At 46.7% G+C, this 22,807-nt stretch overlaps 1 protein-coding gene across 1 annotated transcript in view; it reads left to right on the top strand.

Moving 5' to 3' along the window:
• The window catches only part of LOC115178321 (adhesion G protein-coupled receptor E1-like), a 38,825-nt gene that overhangs the window by 11,109 nt on the left and 4,909 nt on the right, over window positions 1-22,807 (top strand). The window contains exons 2-8 of the mRNA XM_029739459.1: window positions 2,472-2,705; window positions 4,349-4,392; window positions 10,376-10,486; window positions 10,685-10,838; window positions 10,935-11,054; window positions 12,550-12,770; window positions 13,276-13,461. Of these exons, the coding sequence (XP_029595319.1) occupies window positions 2,472-2,705; window positions 4,349-4,392; window positions 10,376-10,486; window positions 10,685-10,838; window positions 10,935-11,054; window positions 12,550-12,770; window positions 13,276-13,461 (1,070 nt within the window). The remainder of the gene's footprint in view (window positions 1-2,471; window positions 2,706-4,348; window positions 4,393-10,375; window positions 10,487-10,684; window positions 10,839-10,934; window positions 11,055-12,549; window positions 12,771-13,275; window positions 13,462-22,807) is intronic.

The raw sequence follows: 22,807 nt of genomic DNA, 5'->3' as shown, positions 1-22,807 counted from the left end.
CATTACTATCATCATCATTAGCATCATCATTCATGCCACCTCCTCTCCCCTGTAACTATTCCCCAGGCCGTTGCTGTAAATGAGAATGTTCTCAGGCGATTTACCTGGTAAAATAAGTAAAACAAATAAAAATTAAAAGGATCATCATCATCCACCGCATTTAAACATGGAAAGATGACTGGGAATATGGCCAAATATTAACAGTGTAGTTATTCCCTCCCCAAGGCAATCAAACAAGCTAAATGTCGGTACAGGGACAAAGTGGAGTCGCAATTCAACAGCTCAGACATGAGACATATGTGGCAGGGTCTACAGGAAATCACAGACTACAAAAAGAAAACCAGACACGTCTTGCTTCCAGACAAACTTAACACCTTCTTAGCACAATGAAATGTGAAGAAATCAAAGGTGGTGAGCACTTATGAGTATTAACCAGAGAGGTGATGTTATTTCTCTAAAATTCAGCATATCACAATTTGACCCTAATAATTAATGGAAAAATATTAATAACTGAATCAGCATAATATGTAAATTAATTAACATAGAGCAAAATTCCAATATAATTAACTCAAATTAACACTGAGCTCTTGAATCTTTTTTCTCAAAATAACAAATACAGAGAACCTAACCAAAGCCTCCAACATTACATTTCTGAAGTGACTAATTAGCGACTTTTAACAACTATAAAATGAATAGTAATTAGCGGAACTTGTAAATGAGCTATTGAATAAAGTTCCATAAACCAGATGCTTAAGAATCATTAACTTGAATGTGAAATTAATCAAAACACAACAGCAGCCTCTTCGCTCACGTCGCTGAAGGCCACATCCCAACCTTCTGGTTTAGCTGTTTCCCAGAAACTTCTCCCGTCACCAAAGGCAAGTCTATAATCCTGAATGTTTTACCAGTCGGTACGGGTTATTAAATGTGTGAACTATGGTGAAATAAATGTTTAAATACACATTTTCTGAAACTCACTCACTAGTCCAGATACTCAGTAGTAGTTGCTACAAGAGATTACCGCATAATCCCAGGTGGCAGCACACCTTTAGCGACAGATTACTGCATAATCCCAGGTGGCAGCACAGTTTTAGGGACAGATTACAGCATAATCCCAGATGGTAGTAAACCTTTAGGGGCAGATTACCTCGCAATCCCAGATGGCAGCACACATTTAGGGAGATATGGAGTGAAATTGGTAAATTCAGGACAATTAGGCACCACGAAGATAATCAAATATATGCAATGTGGAGAACAAGTATTTTACTGGTGATTATACCCATGTGTCACGGTTGTCTGAAGGAGCAGACCAAGATGCAGCATTTATGTAGTTCCACATATTATATTTGTGAAACTGAATGCAATACACTTAAATACTTGAAACACAAAAACAACAAACTGTGACGCAGAGAAGAAAAACACACTACTCAAAATATAATCACCCACAAAACACAAGTGGGACAAACATCAACTTAAATGTGGCCTCCAATTAGAGACAACGGCAACCGGCTGCCTCTAATTGGAGGTCATGCCAAAGAAACACCAACCTAGAAATACAAAACTAGAAACTAAACATAGAAATACAAACACCCCCTGTCACGCCCTGACCTACTCACCATAGAAAATAACAACTTACCATGATCAGGACGTGACACCATGGGCCTATAGTACAGTAGCCTATTAAATAGACTGCCATTTGGGATGCACAAATTGTAAAGGAGAACCTTTTTTGCATCCCAACGAGGTCCAGAGTACTGTGGTGTAGGCAGGGATGGGAATGAAGCTAGTCCAAGGCTAGTATTTGTCAGATATGGATAGTAGAAAATATGCCTAACTAGCCCGTCTGTGACATTTTGTATTTTTAAATATTTCACGGCACATGTTTTGGACCCGGGCTAGTAATAATCTACCAGCCCGGCTAACAAGTGTCCGTAATCCGTAAATTCCATCCCTGGTAGTAGGACTGTTCATTCAGATGAAAACTGTAGCAAGCAGTTGTAAACAGTTGCAAAATGTTTAGTAACAGAAACGTTTTACTCCAAACGAAATTCCCTTTGCAATGAAAATGAGAGTTCCTAAATCAGTCCTTGAATGGGGAAGAATAAAAATAAGTCCAGAGTTCAATCTGATGGCTTTAAGCCATAAATTATTGTGATGTTGAGTAACAATCCCACATGGTTATGTTGATAGGTTCCCTCTTGTTGGAACACTTTACACTGTGACATCAGAAAGAATACATTCTGGACCAATAACAGGCTTAGTATTACTAGTAGGCCAATATCCCATGGCTATCACTAATTGATATATTGAATGTGTCCCAAATGCACCCTATTCCCTACAGTGAACTACTTTTGACTAATGGTGCACTATATAGGGAATATGGTGTCATTTGGGATGTACACATTGTCTTAAAAGAGCCTAAGCTTAAAGTGGTTGTCTGGTTAAATAACTCTCTCCCTCTCTCCTCACAGGTCTTCATTTCAGTCTACTGGGAAACCTAGAGGCCAGGGATTGCGGCCTGGGCTTCATAGCCAAAACAAGAAAACAATGTGATGATACAGATGAGTGTAAAGAGTGGGACAGTACCCCACCCTGTGGAAGTAATACCACGTGTTACAACACACAGGGGAGCTTCTACTGTCAGTGTCTTCCTGGGTTCGTATCCACAACGACTGTCAACTTCACCTTTTCTGGACAGTGTACTGGTGAGTATTTGTGTGTGTGTGTGTGTGTGTGTGTGTGTGTGTGATGCAAGGGTCTCAGTTCATGGTCATCTATAAATTAGGAAGTGCAGCTCAGTTTCCACCTCATTTTGTGGGCAGTGTGCACATAGCCTGTCTTCTCTTAAGAGCCAGGTCTGCCTACGGCGGCCTTTCTCATTAGCAAGGCTATGCTCACTGAGTCTGTACATAGTCAAAGATTTCAGTCACAGTGGTCAGGTATTCTGCCAATGTGTACTCTCAAATAGCAAATAGCTATTCTAGTTTGCACAGTTTTTTTGTAAATTCTTTCCAATGTGTCAAGTAATTACCTTTTTGTTTTCTCATGATTTGGTTGGGTCTAATTGTGTTGCTGTCCTGGGGCTCTGTGGGGTCTGTTTGTGTTTGTGAGCAGAGCCCCAGGACCAGCTTGCTTAGGGGGCTCTTCTCCAGGTTAATTTTTCTGTAGGTGATGGCTTTGTTATGGAAGATTTGGGAATCACTTCCTTTTAGGTGGTTGTAGAATGTAACAGCTCTTTTCTGGATTTTCATAATTAGCTGGTATCGGCCTAATTCTGCTCTGCATGCATTATTTGGTGTTTTACGTTGTACACTGATCCCGATAGTACTTTCCCAAACAGAGGTTACTTCCCTCACTGTTCCCAATTCTACTTCCCCAAACAGAAGTCACTGCTGTGCAAACCGCCCCATAAGGACAGGTCTAGGTTCAGTTGTACTGTGTAAGCCTGGATAATGATGATCAGTAATGGACTATGTAAACTGATCTGAGTGTGGTGCTTATATTACAGTAGGGACTTTCTTCTGTTGCTGTAGATACCGTTATTCCACTGGCTTGTTCCTCTTTCTAGTGTTGAGCTCAAATGGTACCCTATTCCCTATATAGTGCACTACATTAGACCAGGACCCTATTCCCTATATAGTGCACTACATTAGACCAGGGCCCTATTCCCTATATAGTGCACTACATTAGACCAGGGCCCATAAGGAACTATATAATAGGGTGTCATTTGGGATGCGTGCTAGGATGGTTACCATGGTAACATTTCAGCACTGGTGTGCTGTGGGTTTCTGGGTGTTTCAATCTCCACCTCAACTTCCTCTCTGTCTCATGTCTTGATTTGTATCTTAGTTAGTTGGTATCTGATGGTAAACATGGTTACCCATGGCAACAACTTGGATCTACTATGAGCATGATAAGGATGTGACAGTTTTCATTTGCATGTGTAGTGGTGTTGTGGTATGGTGTGTGTTGTGGTGTGGTGTTGTGGTGCAGATAACATGCACGTGTGATGGTTGTTAGTTCTCATTGTGTTGTGCTGTGTACTGTTGTGTGGTTGCTATTGTTGTGCAGGTGTGATGGTGGTATGTTATATTGTGTTATGTTGTGTAGTGTTGTTGTGCAGGTGGGATTGTGTTGTTTTGTTGTGTAGGTGTGACTGTGTTGTGTCCTGTTGTGTTATGTTCTGTTGTGTTGTACTGTGTAGTTTTGATCCAGGTGTGATGGTTGTGTTTTGTAATATGTATGTGTTGTGTCGATCCAGGTGTGACAGTCGTGTTTTGTAATATGTACAGTATGTGCTGAGTAGTGTCGATCCAGGTGTGACAGTAGTGTTTTGTGTTTCCTTCAGTACTGACCTGTGACCAGGTCAAAGAGGATCAGACTCCTGGACAGGTGAGTTCTAAACCCTGACACCTGATGTCACTCATAATGACTAACACTTTAGGGTGACATTCATGGGATATGGCAGTGAGCAGTCAGTGAAATATCCAGAACATTTATAGAATATGGCAGTGAGCAGTCAGTGAAATATCCAGAACATTTATAGAATATGGCAGTGAGCAGTCAGTGAAATATTGTAACGACTTGGTGATCGTGGAGGAGGAATGAGGCGCAGGAAGCAGCGAACACAGGGTAGTGGTGTTTTTAATATATACACTCCCACAAAAAACAAAGGTTCCCACACACAGGGGAGAAAATACATACGGCGTCAAAACAACGTCGACACGAACATAAGCCGTCTATCAAATAAACAATCATTAATCCCGCACGAACAGGAGCGGGCCAGCTAAACTAAATAGCCCCTCTAATGGCTAACTGACCACAGGTGTCACAAAATAAAAAAAGGGAAAAGCAAAGGGGAATCGGTGGCAGCTAATAGGCCGGTGACAACGACCGCCGAGCGCCACCCGAGCAGGAGGGGGCGCCACCGTCGGTGGGAATCGTGACAGTACCCCCCTCCTGACGCGCGGCTCCCGCAGCGCGCCGACACCGGCCTCGAGGTCGACCCGGAGGGCGAGGCGCAGGGCGATCCGGACGGAGGTGGTGGAACTCCCTCACCATAGATGGGTCCAGGACGTCCGCCGCCGGCACCCAGCACCTCTCCTCCGGGCCGTACCCCTCCCAGTCAACGAGGTACTGTAGGCCCCTCGCCCGGCGTCTCGAGTCCAGTATGGCCCGTATGCTGTACGCCGGGGACCCCCGGATGTCCAGAGGGGGCGGAGGGACCTCCGGCACCTCATCTTCGTCAAGGGGACCAGCTACCACCGGCCTGAGGAGAGACACATGAAATGAGGGGTTAATACGGTAATAGGAAGGGAGTTGCAACCGATAACACACCTCGTTTATCCTCCTCAGGACTTTGAAGGGCCCCACACACTGCGGCCCCAGCATCCGGCAGGGCACGCGGAGGGGCAGGTTCCGGGTCGAGAGCCAGACCCTGTCTCCCGGTGTGAACACGGGCGCCTCACTGCGGTGGCGGTCAGCACTCCTCTTCTGCCGCGCACTGGCCTCCTTTAGTGAGTCCTGGACGGCTCTCCAGGTCTCCTTGGAGTGCTGGACCCAGTCCTCCACCGCAGGAGCCTCGGTCTGACTCCGGTGCCATGGTGCCAGGACCGGCTGGTAACCTAACACACACTGAAAGGGTGATATGTTAGTAGAGGAGTGGCGAAGTGAGTTCTGGGCTAACTCAGCCCAGGGAATATACCTCGCCCACTCCCCTGGCCGGTCCTGGCAATACGACCTCAGGAACCTGCCCACCTCCTGGTTCACCCTCTCCGCCTGCCCATTGCTCTCGGGGTGATAACCGGAGGTCAAACTGACCGAGACCCCCAGCCGCTCCATAAACGCTTTCCAGACCCTGGATGTGAACTGGGAACCTCGATCAGAGACAATGTCCTCCGGCACCCCGTAGTGCCGGAAGACGTGGGTAAATAGGGCCTCCGCAGTCTGCAGGGCCGTAGGGAGACCGGGCAATGGGAGGAGACGGCAGGACTTAGAGAACCGATCCACAACCACCAGAATCGCCGTGTTCCCCTGAGAGGGGGGAAGATCTGTCAGGAAGTCGATGGACAGGTGCGACCATGGTCGTTGTGGAACGGGGAGGGGCTGTAACTTCCCTCTTGGTCGATGCCTAGGAGCCTTACTCTGGGCACACACCGAACAGGAAGAGACATAGGACCTCACATCCTTAGCTAAGGTGGGCCACCAGTACTTCCCCCTTAGACTCCGCACTGTCCTCGCCTCACCAGGATGACCCGCAGTGGGTAGCGTGTGCGCCCACCGAATCAAACGATCACGAACACCGAGCGGCACATACATGCGCCCCAAGGGCACCTGCGCAGGCGCAGGTTCTAACACCAATGCCCGCTCGATGTCCGCGTCCACCTCCCATACCACAGGTGCCACCAGCCTAGACGCTGGAATGATGGGAGTTGGATCGATGGGCCGGTCCTCCGTGTCATAGAGACGGGACAGCGCGTCGGCCCTAGTATTCAGGGAACCCGGTCTATAGGAGATGGTAAACCTAAACCGGGCGAAGAACATGGCCCACCTCGCCTGACGCGGATTCAGTCTCCTCGCTGCCCGGATGTACTCCAGGTTTCGGTGGTCGGTCCAGATGAGAAAGGGGTGTTTAGCCCCCTCAAGCCAGTGCCGCCACACCCTCAAAGCTTTGACCACTGCTAGCAACTCCCTGTCCCCCACATCGTAGTTACGCTCCGCCGAACTGAGCTTCTTCGAAAAGAAAGCGCAGGGGCGGAGTGTCAGAGGCACACCCGAGCGCTGTGATAGCACGGCACCCACCCTAGCCTCGGACGCGTCCACCTCCACTACGAACGCTAAAGACGGGTCCGGGTGCGCCAACACGGGTGCGTCGGTGAACAGCGTCTTCAACTTCTTGAAGGCTCCGTCCGCCTCCGTCGACCATCGCAAACGCACCGGCCCCCCCTTCAGCAGTGAGGTAATGGGAGACGCTACCTGGCCAAAACCCCGGATAAACCTCCGGTAGTAATTGGCAAAGCCTAAAAACCGCTGCACCTCCTTCACCGTGGTTGGAGTCGGCCAATTACGCACGGCCTTAACGCGGTCACACTCCATCACCACCCCCGTGGTGGAAATGCGATAACCCAGAAAGGAGACGGCTCGTTTGGAAAACTCACACTTCTCAGCCTTAACGTATAGGTCATGCTCCAGCAGTCTACCAAGCACCTTGCGCACCAGGGACACATGCGCGGAGCGGGTGGCGGAATATATCAGAATGTCATCGATATAGACTATCACGCCCTGCCCATGCAGGTCCCTGAGAATCTCGTCAACAAAGGATTGAAAGACGGCTGGAGCATTTTTCAACCCATACGGCATGACGAGGTACTCATAATGGCCTGATGTGGTACTAAAGGCGGTTTTCCACTCGTCTCCCTTCTTGATATGCACCAGATTATACGCGCTCCTGAGATCCAGTTTTGTGAAGAACTGTGCTCCGTGAAATGATTCCACCGCCGTAGCGATGAGAGGTAGTGGGTAACTAAACCCCACCGTAATAGCGTTTAGACCTCGGTAATCAATGCACGGACGCAGACCTCCCTCCTTTTTCTTCACAAAAAAGAAACTCGAGGAAGCGGGTGAGATGGAGGGCCGAATGTAGCCCTGTCCCAGGGATTCCGTGACATATGTCTCCATAGCCGCAGTCTCCTCCTGTGACAAGGGGTACACGTGACTCCTGGGAAGCGCAGCGTCAACCTGGAGATCTATCGCACAATCCCCCTGTCGATGAGGTGGTAATTTAGTCGCCCTCTTTTTACAAAAAGCGATCGCCAAATCGGCGTATTCAGGGGGAATGCGCACGGTGGACACCTGGTCTGGACTCTCCACCGACGTAGCACCTATGGAAACTCCTAGACACCTACCTGAACACTCCTCTGACCACCCCAGGAGAACCCCCTGTTTCCACGAAATACGGGGATTGTGACCAGCCAGCCAGGGGACCCCCAGCACCACCGGAAACGCAGGCGAATCAATAAGGAAAAAACTAATGCGTTCCTTATGATTCCCCTGCGTTACCATGTCCAGTGGCACCGTAGACTCCCTGACCAACCCTGACCCTAATGGCCGGCTATCTAGGGAGTGCACAGGGAAAGGGGAATCTATCGGCACCTGCGGAATGCCCAGCTTAATGGCAAGTCCACGGTCCATAAAATTCCCAGCTGCGCCTGAATCGACTAGCGCCCTATGCTGGGAAGAGGGAAAAAAGTTAGAAAATAAAACAGGTAAAAACACGTGACCAACAGGGGGTCCTGGGTGAATCTGGTGCTGACTCACCTGAGGTGACCGAGAAGTGTTCTGCCTGCCATCTCGACTCCCAGACTGGCTCCTCCAGCACCGGTCGGCCGTGTGTCCTCTCCGACCACAGCTGGTGCAGGAGGAGCCACTTCCTCCGGTGCCCCTTTGCACGGCCCCCCCCACCTCCATAGGGGTAGGGGCGGGGGTGCACGGGGGTGGAACGGGCAGGACCCTCTCCGAACGCCCTCGGGCAGCCAGCAAATTGTCCAGTCGTATGGACATATCTATGAGCTCGTCCAGGGACAGAGCTGTGTCCCGACAGGCCAGCTCCCTGTGGACGTCCGCCCGGAGACTGCAGCGGTAGTGGTCTATGAGGGCCCTGTCGTTCCACCCCGCCCCAGCAGCCAAGGTCCTGAACTCCAGCGCGAAGTCCTGGGCACTCCTCGTTTCCTGCCTGAGGTGGAACAGCCGTTCACCCGCCGCTCTTCCTTCCGGAGGGTGGTCGAACACGGCCCGAAAGCGGCGGGTGAACTCTGGGTAGTGGTCCCTCGCTGAGTCTGGACCGTTCCAGACCGCATTAGCCCACTCCAGAGCTCGGCCCGTCAGGCAGGAAACGAGGGCACTCACGCTCTCCTCCCCCGTGGGAGCAGGTCTGACGGTGGCCAGGTACAGCTCAAGCTGGAGCAAAAATCCCTGGCACCCAGCCGCCGCCCCATCGTATTCCCTCGGGAGCGCCAAACGAAGTGCGCCAGAGCCAGACGTCATGGGGGTCGAAGATGGCTGTATCGGGGGAGGTGGAGGTGGAGAGAGGATACCACTTCTCTCCCATCGGTCCATCCTCTCCATCATCTGGTCTATTGCCGATCCGATGCGATGGAGGACTGTCGTGTGGTGGAGTACGCGTTCCTCCATCGAGGGCAGAGGAGTGGCCGCTGCTCCCGCTGATTCCATGCCTTTTCTTATGGTGCGGGATTCTGTAACGACTTGGTGATCGTGGAGGAGGAATGAGGCGCAGGAAGGAGCGAACACAGGGTAGTGGTGTTTTTAATATATACACTCCCACAAAAAACAAAGGTTCCCACACACAGGGGAGAAAATACATACGGCGTCAAAACAACGTCGACACGAACATAAGCCGTCTATCAAATAAACAATCATTAATCCCTCACGAACAGGAGCGGGCCAGCTAAACTAAATAGCCCCTCTAATGGCTAACTGACCACAGGTGTCACAAAATAAAAAAAGGGAAAAGCAAAAGGGAATCGGTGGCAGCTAATAGGCCGGTGACAACGACCGCCGAGCGCCACCCGAGCAGGAGGGGGCGCCACCGTCGGTGGGAATCGTGACAAATATCCAGAACATTTATAGAATATGGCAGTGAGCAGTCAGTGAAATATCCAGTACATTTATAGAATATGGCAGTGAGCAGTCAGTAAAATATCCAGAACATTTATAGAATATGGCAGTGAGCAGTCAGTGAAATATCCAGAACATTTATAGAATATGGCAGTGAGCAGTCAGTGAAATAACCAGAACATTTATAGAATATGGCAGTGAGCAGTCAGTAAAATATCCAGAACATTTATAGAATATGGCAGTGAGCAGTCAGTGAAATATCCAGAACATTTATAGAATATGGCAGTGAGCAGTCAGTGAAATAACCAGAACATTTATAGAATATGGCAGTGAGCAGTCAGTAAAATATCCAGAACATTTATAGAATATGGCAGTGAGCAGTCAGTGAAATATCCAGAACATTTATAGAATATGGCAGTGAGCAGTCATTAAAATAACTGATTTTCAAATACTGCAACTCACTTTTGCATCTTATAATGAGTTTTAAAATATCTCTCTCTCTCTCTCTCTCTCTCTCTCTCTCTCTCTCTCTCTCTCTCTCTCTCTCTCTCTCTCTCTCTCTCTCTCTCTCTGTGTGTGTCTCTCTCTCTCTCTCTCTCTGTCTCTCTCTCTCTCTCTCTCTCTCTCTGTGTGTGTCTCTCTCTCTCTCTAAGACCACTTTAGAAACAAGTGTTTTAATTAGTACTTTTAAGTGCTATCTTCTGGGACTATAATATATGTCAATATATTTCCTCTCTCTCAGACTGTTCCAGGTTTAGCTGGTCTCCTGTCTCTGATGAGGAAAAGCTGTCTGGCGTTAAGTAAATCTGGGGACGCAGCCAGAGGGAGACTGACTGGAGAGATCCTACTGGAGGTTAAACACACACACACACACACACACACACACACACACACACACACACACACACACACACACACACACACACACACACACACACACACACACACACACAAGCATGCACACTCACACACAGTGCAATCATGCATGCATATAAACATATGCACCTCGTTCACTCACTTCCTTTTACCTGTTTCCACTTCCTGTGTGTAGAATGTCTTCACAGAGATAGACAGTTTCCTGTCTCAAGGTATCCTAAGCAACAGCTGGGAGGTGAGTGGGTTGCTAGGCGCCGTGGAGGACACCTTGATGCTCATCGGTCCACAGCTCAGAGACACCCACACCACCATGGAAACAGACCACACAGGTAACACACGCACACATACACATGAACCAGACAAAAACTCACACATGCACACACACACACATCCTCCTTCACTGTTTTCCTTGTCCTTGTACACAGAGGCAGAGCTAGCAGTGAGGAGGGGACAGACTCCGCCCATTGGGCCAATCAGCCTGGCCAATGACAACGCTCGACTGGACATCAGCTGGGAGACAGCCACCGGCAACGGGACATACCCAGGTAGGCTACTCATCCTCATCATCATCATCACCATCATATCTATAACTAAGTACTGTATCTTTTAGTACCAGTAACTATCTACATATTACTTCAATCCTGGATTCCGCATTTCCTGCTTATTCAAATCAAGTAAAGTAAAATTGTATTTGTCACAGGCATCGAAATGCTTACAAAAAATAGATATGTAAAAAATAAAAAAAATAATTAAAGAGCAGCAGTAAAATAACAGTAGTGATGCTAAATACAAGGGGTACCGGTACAGAGTCAATGTGTGGGGGGCGGGTTAGTCGAGGTAATTGAAGTAATATGTAGATATAAGTAGAGTTATTAAAGTGACAATGCATAGATAATAACAAGAGAGTAGCAGCAGCGTAAAAAAAGGGGGTGGGAGGGTAGCTTATTTGATTAGATGTTCAGGAGTCTTATAGCTTGGGGGTAGAAGCTGTTTAGAAGCCTCTTGGACCTAGACTTGGTGCTCCGGTACTGCTTGCCGTTCGGTAGCAGAGAGAACAGTCTGTGACAAGAGTGACTTAATGGTCTTTGACCATTTTTAGGGCCTTCCTCTCACACCGCCTGGTACGGAGCTCCTGGATGGAAGGAAGCTTGGCCCCAGTGATGTACTGGGCCGTACTCATTACCCTCTGTAGTGTCTTGTGGTCGGAGTTGCCATACCAGGCCGTGACGCAACCAGTCAGGATACTCTCAATGGTGCAGCTGTATAACTTTTTGAGGATCTGAGGACCCATGCCAAATCTTTTCAGTCTCCTGAGGGGGAACTTGAAGCTCTCAACCTGCTCCAGTACAGCCCTGTCGATGCGAATGGTGATGTGTTCAGTCCTCCTTTTCCTGTAGTCCACAATCATCTCCTTTGTCTTGATCACGTTGAGGGAGAGGTTGTTATCCTGGCACCACACGGCCAGGTATCTGACCTACTCCCTATAGAATGTCTTATCGTTGTCAGTGATCAGACCTACCACTGTTCTGTCATCAGCAAACTTAATGATGGTGTTGGAGTCGTGCTTGGCCATGAGTCGTGGGTGAACAGGGAGTACAGGAGGGGACTGATCACGCACCCCTGAGGGGCCCCCGTGTTGAAGATCACCTGTGGCGGCCTTTCAGGAAGTCCAGGATCCAGTTGCAGAGGGAGGTGTTTAGTACCAGGGTCCTTAGCTTAGTGAAGAGCTTTGAGAGCACTATGGTGTTGAAATCTGAGTTGTAGTCAATGAATAGCATTCTCACGTAGGTGTTCCTTTTGTCCAGGTGTGAAAGGGCAGTGTGGAGTGCAGTAGAGATTGTATGATCTGTGGATCTGTTGGGGCGATATGCAAATTGGGGTGTAGGGTTTCTGGGATAATTTTGTTGATGTGAGCCATGACCAGCCTTTCAAAGCACCTCCTTATTCCAGGAATCATCCAACCAGGAAACCTGAAAAACCTGGGAATTCTGGGAAAGCTACAAGACATACTGGTAACTTGTTTCATTCTGTGCTTCACAGGTTTCACTCTGGCTGGGTTGGTGTGTTACAAGACAGTGGAGAGATCTGTCAACAACTCCTTCCAGTACCTCACTGACACAGACACAGACACAGACACAACAACCGCCACAGCATCAAAGCCTAGTTACCAGATCAGTTCCAAGGTGGTAACAGCTCTCGTCAGTAACCCAGCAACAGAACACCTCACCCAGCCTGTCATGCTCACCTTCAAACATCTACAGGTAACATTTGATAATATAACATATGCCGTAGGGCTGATGTTAACATATCAAGAATGTAAATATTCTAGTATATCATAATCATACAGCTACAGTTAGGACTTGCATTTTTCCACATACCGACGATGGCCTCACATACCGACGATGGCCTCACATACCGACGATGGCCTCACATACCGACGATGGCCTCACATACCGACGATGGCCTCACATACCAACGATGGCCTCACATACCAACGATGGCCTCACATACCGACGATGGCCTAACATACCTGACGATGGCCTAACATACCGACGATGGCCTAACATACCGACGATGGCCTAACAGACTGATGATGGCCTAACATACTGATCTGTTGAAGAGACAGTTCTCTAAGAAGTGCTTAGCCAATGTTTCATCCTCCTCTCTCACTCTCCCTCTCTGTCTCTCTCTCTCTCTCTGTTTCTCTCTCTGTCTCTCTCTCGCTGTCTCTTTCTCTCTGTCTCTCCCTCCCCCACCCTACCCCAGGTGAGGGCGGAGTCAGCGGAGATGAACTATGCCTGTGTGTTCTGGTCGGAGGGGCGTGTCCATGAAGAGGGAGGGGCGTGGTCAAGGCGTGGCTGTACCAAAGTCACGTCTAACGCTACACACACCGTGTGTTCCTGTACCCACCTTAGCAGCTTTGCTGTTCTCATGGCCCTCTACCCTGTAAAGGTACACACACACACACACACACACACACACACACACACACACACACACACACACACACACACACACACACACACACACACACACACACACACACACACACACACACACACACACACACACACACACACACACACACACACACTGGGTGATGTCAAGATAATGCTCCTTACCCTATGTTGTCAGTTGAGTAGGTTGAGTAATGAGTTAAAGGCTGTGTTGTTTTCAATCAACTGAGGATGGCTGAAGATGCTTAACATTAACTGAGGATAGCTGAAGATGCTTAATAACATTAACTGAGGATATCTGAAGATGCTTAACATTAACTGAGGATAGCTGAAGATGCTTAACATTAACTGAGGATAGCTGAAGCTGCTTAACATTAACAGAGGATAGCTGAAGATGTTTAACATTAACTGAGGATAGCTGAAGATACTCAACATTAACAGAGGATAGCTGAAGATGTTTAACATTAACTGAGGATAGCTGAAGATACTCAACATTAACAGAGGATAGCTGAAGATGTTTAACATTAACTGAGGATAGCTGAAGATGCTTAAAACCTCTCTGGGATATGTGGGACGCTAGCGTCCTCACGCCACCTCAACAACAGCCAGTAAAAGTGCAGGGCACCAAATTCAAAACAACAGAAATCTCATAATGAAAATTCCTCAAACATACAAGTATTATACAACATTTTAAAGCTTAACTTCTTGTTAATCCAGCCACAGTGTCTGATTTCAAAAAGGCTTTATGGCGAAAGCATACCATATTAGGTCAGCAACCTAGTTACAAAAAAACATACAGCCATTCTCCAGCCAAAGAGAGGAGTCACAAAAAGCAGAAATAGAGATAAAATGAATCACTAACCTTTGATGATCTTCATCAGATGATACTCATAGGACTTCATGTTACGCAATACATGTATGTTTTGTTCGATAAAGTTCATATTTATATCCAAAAATCTCAGTTTACATTGGCGCATTATGTTCAGTAATGTTTTGCCTCCAAAACATCCAGTGATTTTGCAGGGAGCCACATCAATTTACAGAAATACTCATAATAAATGTTGATATAAGATACAAGTGTTTTACATAGAATTAAAGATACACTTCTCCTTAATGCAACCGCTGTGTCAGATTTCAAAAAAGCTTTACGGCAAAAGCACACCATGCGATAATCTGAGTACAGCGCTCAGACAGCAAAACAAGCCACACAGATACCCGCCATGTTGGAGTCAACAAAAGTCAGAAATAGCATTATAAATATTCCCTTACCTTTGATGATCTTCATCGGAATGCACTCACAGGCATCCCAGTTCCACAATAAATGTTTGTTTTGTTTCGATAAAGTCCATATTTATGTCCAAATACCTACTTTTTGTTCATGCGTTCAGTTCACTATTCCAAATGCAGTAGGCGCATGCACGAAAGTCAAAAAAGTTGCATTACAGTTTGTAGAAACATGTCAAACGATGTATAGAATCAATCTTTAGGATGTTTTTATCATAAATCTTCAATAATATTCCAAACAGGCAATTCCTTTGTCTTTAGAAATTTAAAGGAATTCAGCTCGCTCCCTCGGCCATGCGCGTGACTGAGCTCATGCCATTTTTCCAGACACCTGATTCCAATAGCTCTTATTCTCTCCCCATTCACAGTAGAAGCATGAAACAAGGTTCTAAAGACTGTTGACATCTAGTGGAAGCCTTAGGAAGTGCAATATGACCCCACAGACACTGTATATTGGATAGGCAATCACTTGAAAAACTACAAACCTCAGATTTCCCACATCCTGGTTGGATTTTTTTCAGGTTTTTGCCTGCCATGTGAGTTCTGTTATACTCACAGACATCATTCAAGCAGTTTTAGAAACGTCAGAGTGTTTTCTATCCAAATCTACTAATACTATGCATATCCTAGCTTCTGGGCCTGAGTAGCAGGCAGTTTACTCTGGGCACCTTATTCATCCAAGCTACTCAATACTGCCCCCAGATCCCAAAGAAGTTTTAACATTAACTGAGGATAGCTGAAGATTCTTAACATTAACTGAGGATAGCTGAAGATGCTTAAAACCTGTTACGGCTAGACGTTCTGCAAGCGGAACATTTTGACAACATCCGGTGAAATTGCAGAGCGCGAAATTCAAATGTAATTATTATAAATATTTAACCTTCTTGAAAATACACATGCAATATGTCAAAATAAAGCTTAACTTCTTGTTAATCCAGCCACCATGTCAGATTTCAAAAAGGCTTAACGGCGAAAGCAAACCATGCGATTATCTGAGGATAGCACCCCACCATACAAACACATGAAAATCATATTTCAACCAAGCAGGTGCGACACGAAAGTCAGAAATAACGATGTAAATCATGCCTTACCTTTGCAGATCTTCTTCTGTTGGCACTCCAATATGTCCCAGAAACATCACAAATGGTCCTTTTGTTCGATAAACTCCTTTTTTATATATCCCCAAAATGTCAATTTATTTGGCTCGTTTGATTCAGAAAAACTCCGGTTCCAACTCGCCCAACATGACGACAAAATATCTAATAAGTTACCTGTAACCTTTGTCCAAACATTTCAAACAACTTTCCTAATCCATCCTTAGGTATCCTAAAACGTAAATAATCGATAAATTTTAAGACGGAATATACTGTGTTCAATAGCGGACAAAATGAAAGTGGAGCGAGTTCCAGGTCGCGCACACCAAACAAAAAAGTGCACTTGGCTTGACTCTCATTCTGAATAGCCGTACTTCTTCATTTCTCAAAGGAAAAACATCAACCAATTTCTAAAGACTGTTGACATCTAGTGGAAGCCATAGGAACTGCAACCAAGTGCCTCATAAATCTATTTCCCCATAGAATACCAATAGAAAACACAGTCAACTCAACAACAACAAAAAAATCCTGGATGGTTTGTCCTCAGGGTTTTGCCTGCCAAATAAGTTCTGTTATACTCACAGACATTATGTTAACAGTTTTAGAAACGTTATCCAAATCTACCAATTATATGCATATCCTAGCTTCTGCGCCTGAGTAGCAGGCAGTTTACTTTGGGCATGCTTTTCATCCGGACGTGAAAATACCGCCCCCATCCCAAAGAGGTTAACATTAACTCAGGATAGCTGAAGATGCTTAACATCAACTGAGGATGGCTGAAGATGCTTAACATCAACTGAGGATGGCTGAAGATGCTTAACATTAACTGAGGATCGCTGAAGATGCTTAACATTAACTGAGCTCTTTGTCTTAAATGGTACTGATGGGTCTTCAAACAAAACTAGCTAACTTTGTTAACCTGGTGAACAGGCTAATTCTCTCTTTCCCTGCATCCCTGCATCTTGATGTTATACAGTGGCGAATTTAGCATGTAAATCTTGGTAGGGCAAACCCAAATAAATGTGGGATGCTTGCCAGCAAAGCCACTACACAACACAACACTAAACAATACATGAATTGCACCATAACGGTGACAAATGGTGCCCACAAACTGTTAGGGCCTACATAAAGCTGTCCCAACAGCAGAGTTCCAACACCTTACCACTGTTACACCTGGCTATCAGCTGAGCCTTGTCTAGCAGCGAAACAGTTCATTCAGCGTCATTTACTGCCTTTAAAAAAAACATAGCTGATATGGCTGACTTGCTTAAACAAATGGGGTTTCTACTGACAATTGACATGTACAAACTATGGCATAAGGGGATGACAAGCGGATAAGAGGGAATCCGTAATTTCGATTAAGACATTAATGAGCGAGCGACGACGGATGTAGTCAATATATCTATTTGTTCAGCAATTTTGAAATGTACATTGACAGAATTTAGAACATGGGCCATTCTTACAGTGTACTCCCTGTACACCAAGTCAGAAACGTAGGATAAATAAAGGGGGCAGATAAACAGACAATGAAAGCTCTTACAATATTCAATGATTACATTTCTCTAAAACAGGTTATAGGCTACATGTGCACCACCAAGTTAGAACAGTAGGTGAAATTAAGAGGTGAAAATTGACCAAATTATTAGGGTGACACATGGGATACTAACATCTTACTACACAACATACACTTAGTTTTACTTTCTTAGCTACAGTATACATATCTCCCTTGCATATTACATCATTTAAAAAGCAGCATACATGACATCTTTGGACTCACCTTATGAAGGTGGCATGGCGGTCCTATGTGGGCAAATTTTGTCATCAAACTTTGTTGTCAAAGTCTGGCAATCTCTGGATTTAACACACACAGCCACTCCATTGAAGAGAAGCCTAGGGGTTAAATGGTAAAAACACACACAGCCACTCCATTGAATAGAAGGCTAGGGGTTGAATGGTAAAAACACACACAGTCACTCCATTGAATAGAAGGCAAGGGGTTGCTTTGCATTGTTTGCAGTTAGCCACTGATTCCTTACAAACCACTTATTGTTGAATTTGCAATTTTTCAACTTGTTGTGTAATCTTTATGTCCGATGGCCGATGAGCACCGATACGTTTTATCTATAATTTCTCTTCATTTTTCTCTTCATATAACAAGGATTAAAAATAATTTGACAGTAGATTGTCGACTTGATTCATGATGATGACTGCTAGCTAAGACTTTGAAAGTATGATGTTGACATGATCAGTCCAATCAAAGCCACTGTACATATAATGTGATTTGACGTCATTTTATACATTTACATTTAAGTCATTTAGCAGACGCTCTTATCCAGAGCGACTTACAAATTGGTGCATTCACCTTATGATATCCAGTGGAACAACCACTTTACAATAGTGCATCTAAATCTTTTAAGGGAGGGGGGGGTTAGAAGGATTACTTTATCCTATCCCAGGTATTCCTTAAAGAGGTGGTGTTTCAGGTGTCTCCGGAAGGTGGTGATTGACTCCGCTGTCCTGGCGTCGTGAGGGAGCTTGTTCCACCATTGGGGTGCCAGAGCAGCGAACAGTTTTGACTGGGCTGAGCGGGAACTGTGCTTCCTCAGAGGTAGGGAGGCGAGCAGGCCAGAGGTGGATGAACGCAGTGCCCTTGTTTGGGTGTAGGGCCTGATCAGAGCCTGAAGGTACGGAGGTGCCGTTCCCCTCACAGCTCCGTAGGCAAGCACCATGGTCTTGTAGCGGATGTGAGATTCAACTGGAAGCCAGTGGAGAGAGCGGAGGAGCGGGGTGACGTGAGAGAACTTGGGAAGGTTGAACACCAGACGGGCTGCGGCGTTCTGGATGAGTTGTAGGGGTTTAATGGCACAGGCAGGGAGCCCAGCCAACAGCGAGTTGCAGTAATCCAGACGGGAGATGACAAGTGCCTGGATTAGGACCTGCGTCGCTTCCTGTGTGAGGCAGGGTCGTACTCTGCGAATGTTGTAGAGCATGAACCTACAGGATCGGGTCACCGCCTTGATGTTAGTGGAGAACGACAGGGTGTTGTCCAGGATCACGCCGAGGTTCTTAGCACTCTGGGAGGAGGACACAAGGGAGTTGTCAACCGTGATGGCGAGATCATGGAACGGGCAGTCCTTCCCCGGGAGGAAGAGCAGCTCCGTCTTGCCGAGGTTCAGCTTGAGGTGGTGATCCGTCATCCACACTGATATGTCTGCCAGACATGCAGAGATGCGATTCGCCACCTGGTTATCAGAAGGGGAAAGGAGAAGATTAATTGTGTGTCGTCTGCATAGCAATGATAGGAGAGACCATGTGAGGATATGACAGAGCCAAGTGACTTGGTGTATAGCGAGAATAGGAGAGGGCCTAGAACAGAGCCCTGGGGGACACCAGTGGTGAGAGCACGTGGTGCGGAGACAGATTCTCGCCACGCCACCTGGTAGGAGCGACCTGTCAGGTAGGACGCAATCCAAGCGTGGGCTGCGCCGGAGATGCCCAACTCGGAGAGGGTGGAGAGGAGGATCTGATGGTTCACAGTATCAAAGGCAGCAGATAGGTCTAGAAGGATGAGAGCAGAGGAGAGAGAGTTAGCTTTAGCAGTGCGGAGAGCCTCCGTGACACAGAGAAGAGCAGTCTCAGTTGAATGCCCAGTCTTGAAACCTGACTGATTAGGATCTAGAAGGTCATTCTGAGAGAGATAGCAGGAGAGCTAGCCAAGGACGGCATGTTCAAGAGTTTTGGAGAGAAAAGAAAGAAGGGATACTGATCTGTAGTTGTTGACATCGGAGGGATCGAGTGTAGGTTTTTTCAGAAGGGGTGCAACTTTCGCTCTCTTGAAGACGGAAGGGACGTAGCCAGCGGTCAAGGATGAGTTGATGAGCGAGGTGAGGTAGGGGAGAAGGTCTCCGGAAATGGTCTGGAGAAGAGAGGAGGGGATAGGGTCAAGTGGGCAGGTTGTTGGGCGGCCGGCAGTCACAAGACGCGAGATTTCATCTGGAGAGAGAGGGGAGAAAGAGGTCAAAGCACAGGGTAGGGCAGTGTGAGCAGGACCAGTGGTGTCGTTTGACTTAGCAAACGAGGATCGGATATCGTCAACCTTCTTTTCAAAATGGTTGACGAAGTCATCCGCAGAGAGGGAGGAGGGGGGGGGAGGGGGAGGAGGATTCAGGAGGGAGGAGAAGGTAGCAAAGAGTTTCCTAGGGTTAGAGGCAGATGCTTGGAATTTAGAGTGGTAGAAAGTGGCTTTAGCAGCAGAGACAGAAGAAGAGAATGTAGAGAGGAGGGAGTGAAAGGATGCCAGGTCCGTAGGGAGGCGAGTTTTCCTCCATTTCCGCTCAACTGCCCGGAGCCCTGTTCTGTGAGCTCGCAGTGAGTCGTCGAGCCACGGAGCAGGAGGGGAGGACCGAGGCGGCCTGGAGGATAGGGGACAGAGAAAATCAAAGGATGCAGAAAGGGAGGAGAGGAGGGTTGAGGAGGCAGAATCAGGAGATAGGTTGGAGAAGGTTTGAGCAAAGGGAAGAGATGATAGGATGGAAGAGGAGAGAGTAGCGGGAGAGAGAGAGCGAAGGTTGGGACGGCGCAATACCATCCGAGTAGGGGCAGAGTGAGAAGTGTTGGATGAGAGCGAGAGGGAAAAGGATACAAGGTAGTGGTCGGAGACTTGGAGGGGAGTTGCAATGAGATTAGTGGAAGAACAGCATTTAGTAAAGATGAGGTCAAGCGTATTTCCTGCCTTGTGAGTAGGGGGGAAGGTGAGAGGGTGAGGTCAAAAGAGGAGAGGAGTGGAAAGAAGGAGGCAGAGAGGAATGAGTCAAAGGTAGACGTGGGGAGGTTAAAGTCACCCAGAACTGTGAGAGGTGAGCCATCCTCAGGAAAGGAACTTATCAAGGCATCAAGCTCATTGATGAACTCTCCAAGGGAACCTGTAGGGCGATAAATGATAAGGATGTTAAGCTTGAAAGGGCTGGTAACTGTGACAGCATGGAGTTCAAATGAGGAGATAGACAGATGGGTCAGGGGAGAAAGAGAGAATGTCCACTTGGGAGAGATGAGGATTCCAGTGCCACCACCCCGCTAGCTCGATGCTCTAGGGGTATGCGAGAACACGTGGGCAGACGAGGAGAGAGCAGTAGGAGTAGCAGTGTTATCTGTGGTAATCCATGTTTCCGTCAGCGCCAGGAAGTCTAGGGACTGGAGGGTAGCATAGGCTGAGATGAACTCAGCCTTGTTGGCCGCAGACCGGCAGTTCCAGAGGCTGCCGGAGACCTGGAACTCCACGTGGGTCGTGCGCGCTGGGACCACCAGGTTAGAGTGGCAGCGACCACGCGGTGTGAAGCATTTGTATGGCCTGTGCAGAGGGGAGAGAACAGGGATAGACAGACACATAGTTGACAAGCTACAGAAGAGGCTACGCTAATGCAAAGGAGATTGGAATGACAAGTGGACTACACGTCTCGAATGTTCAGAAAGTTAAGCTTGCTTTGCAAAAATCTTATTGACTAAAATGACGAAAATGATACAGTACTACTGGCTGGTGGAGTAGGCTAGCTAGCAGTGGCTGCGTTGTTGACTTTGTTTGAATGTGTAGCTGGCTAGGTAACCTCGATAGTTTCAGTACTACACCTTGTCATGATACAAAAGCAACTTTGTAGCTAGCTAACATAACACTAATCAAGACGTTCCTTTGTAATGTATTTAGTTTCTACAATGCTGCTCGTCGGTAATAGTTGGCTAGGTTTGGAAAAATGGCGTTGCGGGGGACGGAAATAGCTGGCTAGCTAACCTCGATAATTACTAAACTACACAATTATCAAGCTATGACAAAGACAACTATGTAGCTAGCTAGCTAACACTGCACTAGTCAAATCGTTCCGTTGTAATGTATTAGTATCTACAGCGCTGCTAGTCGGTAACGGTTGGCTAGCTAGCAGTGGGTTTGATGATGACTAAGTCTGGAGTCTGGACAACGTCGTCTCGGCTGGCTAGCTAACCTCGATAATTACTCTAAACTACACAATTATCTTAGATACAAAGACAGCAAAGACAACTATGTAGCTAGCTAACTAACACTAACACTAACACTAAACTAATCAAGTCGTTTCGTTGTAATGTAATAGTTTCTACTGTGCTGCTAGTCGGTAGAAGTTAGCTAGTTGGCTAGCTAGCAGTGTTGACTAGCTAGCTAGCAGTGTTGACTACGTTAGGACGAAAATAGCTAACCTCGATAATACTCTAATTACTCTAAACTACACAATTATCTTAGATACAAAGACAGCAAAGACAACTATGTAGCTAGCTAACTAACACTAACACTAAACTAATCAAGTCGTTCCGTTGTAATGTAATACTTTCTACAGTGCTGCTAGTCGGTAGAAGTTAGCTAGTTGCCTAGCTAGCAGTGTTGACTAGCTAGCCAGCAGTGTTGACTACGTTAGGACGAAAATAGCTAACCTCGATAATACTCTAAACTACACAATTATCTTTGATACAAAGACGGCTATGTAGCTAGCTAAGAAAAATTGCTCAGATCAAACAAATCAAACCGTTGTAATGTAATGAAGTGTAATATTACCTGTGGAGCGAAGCGAAGTGCGACTGCTCGCTCCAAACCGGAAAAGATCTGTTGCCAATGACCTTGAGCCTTCTTGGAAGGACACTTGTAGTATAACTCTATGGCAGGACTCAAAGGGCTGGCATTTTGGATGTCTACCCTTACTAAGGACTTAAACTTGGCGATGACGTAGTGCCCACATTAGTGACAGAACACTGAGCCAAACACAGCGCAATGCTCCTATTTTCTGCTGCCTCACCCCACCATCACAGAAAGCACTGAGCAAGGTTGAAACATCTGCATTTTGGAGCTGCCTCACTCAAGAAAACTAAAAAGAGACCATGTTTCTATGCGGCTTTATTAACTCAATGATATATATATATATATTTATACATTGTTTGCAAATTGATGTG

Source organism: Salmo trutta, chromosome 38 (genome assembly GCF_901001165.1).
Source record: "Salmo trutta chromosome 38, fSalTru1.1, whole genome shotgun sequence".
NCBI classification, from domain to species: Eukaryota; Metazoa; Chordata; class Actinopteri; order Salmoniformes; family Salmonidae; genus Salmo; species Salmo trutta.
The sequence above is the reverse complement of the archived record's forward strand: the minus strand, read 5'-3'. Positions and strand labels throughout refer to the sequence as shown.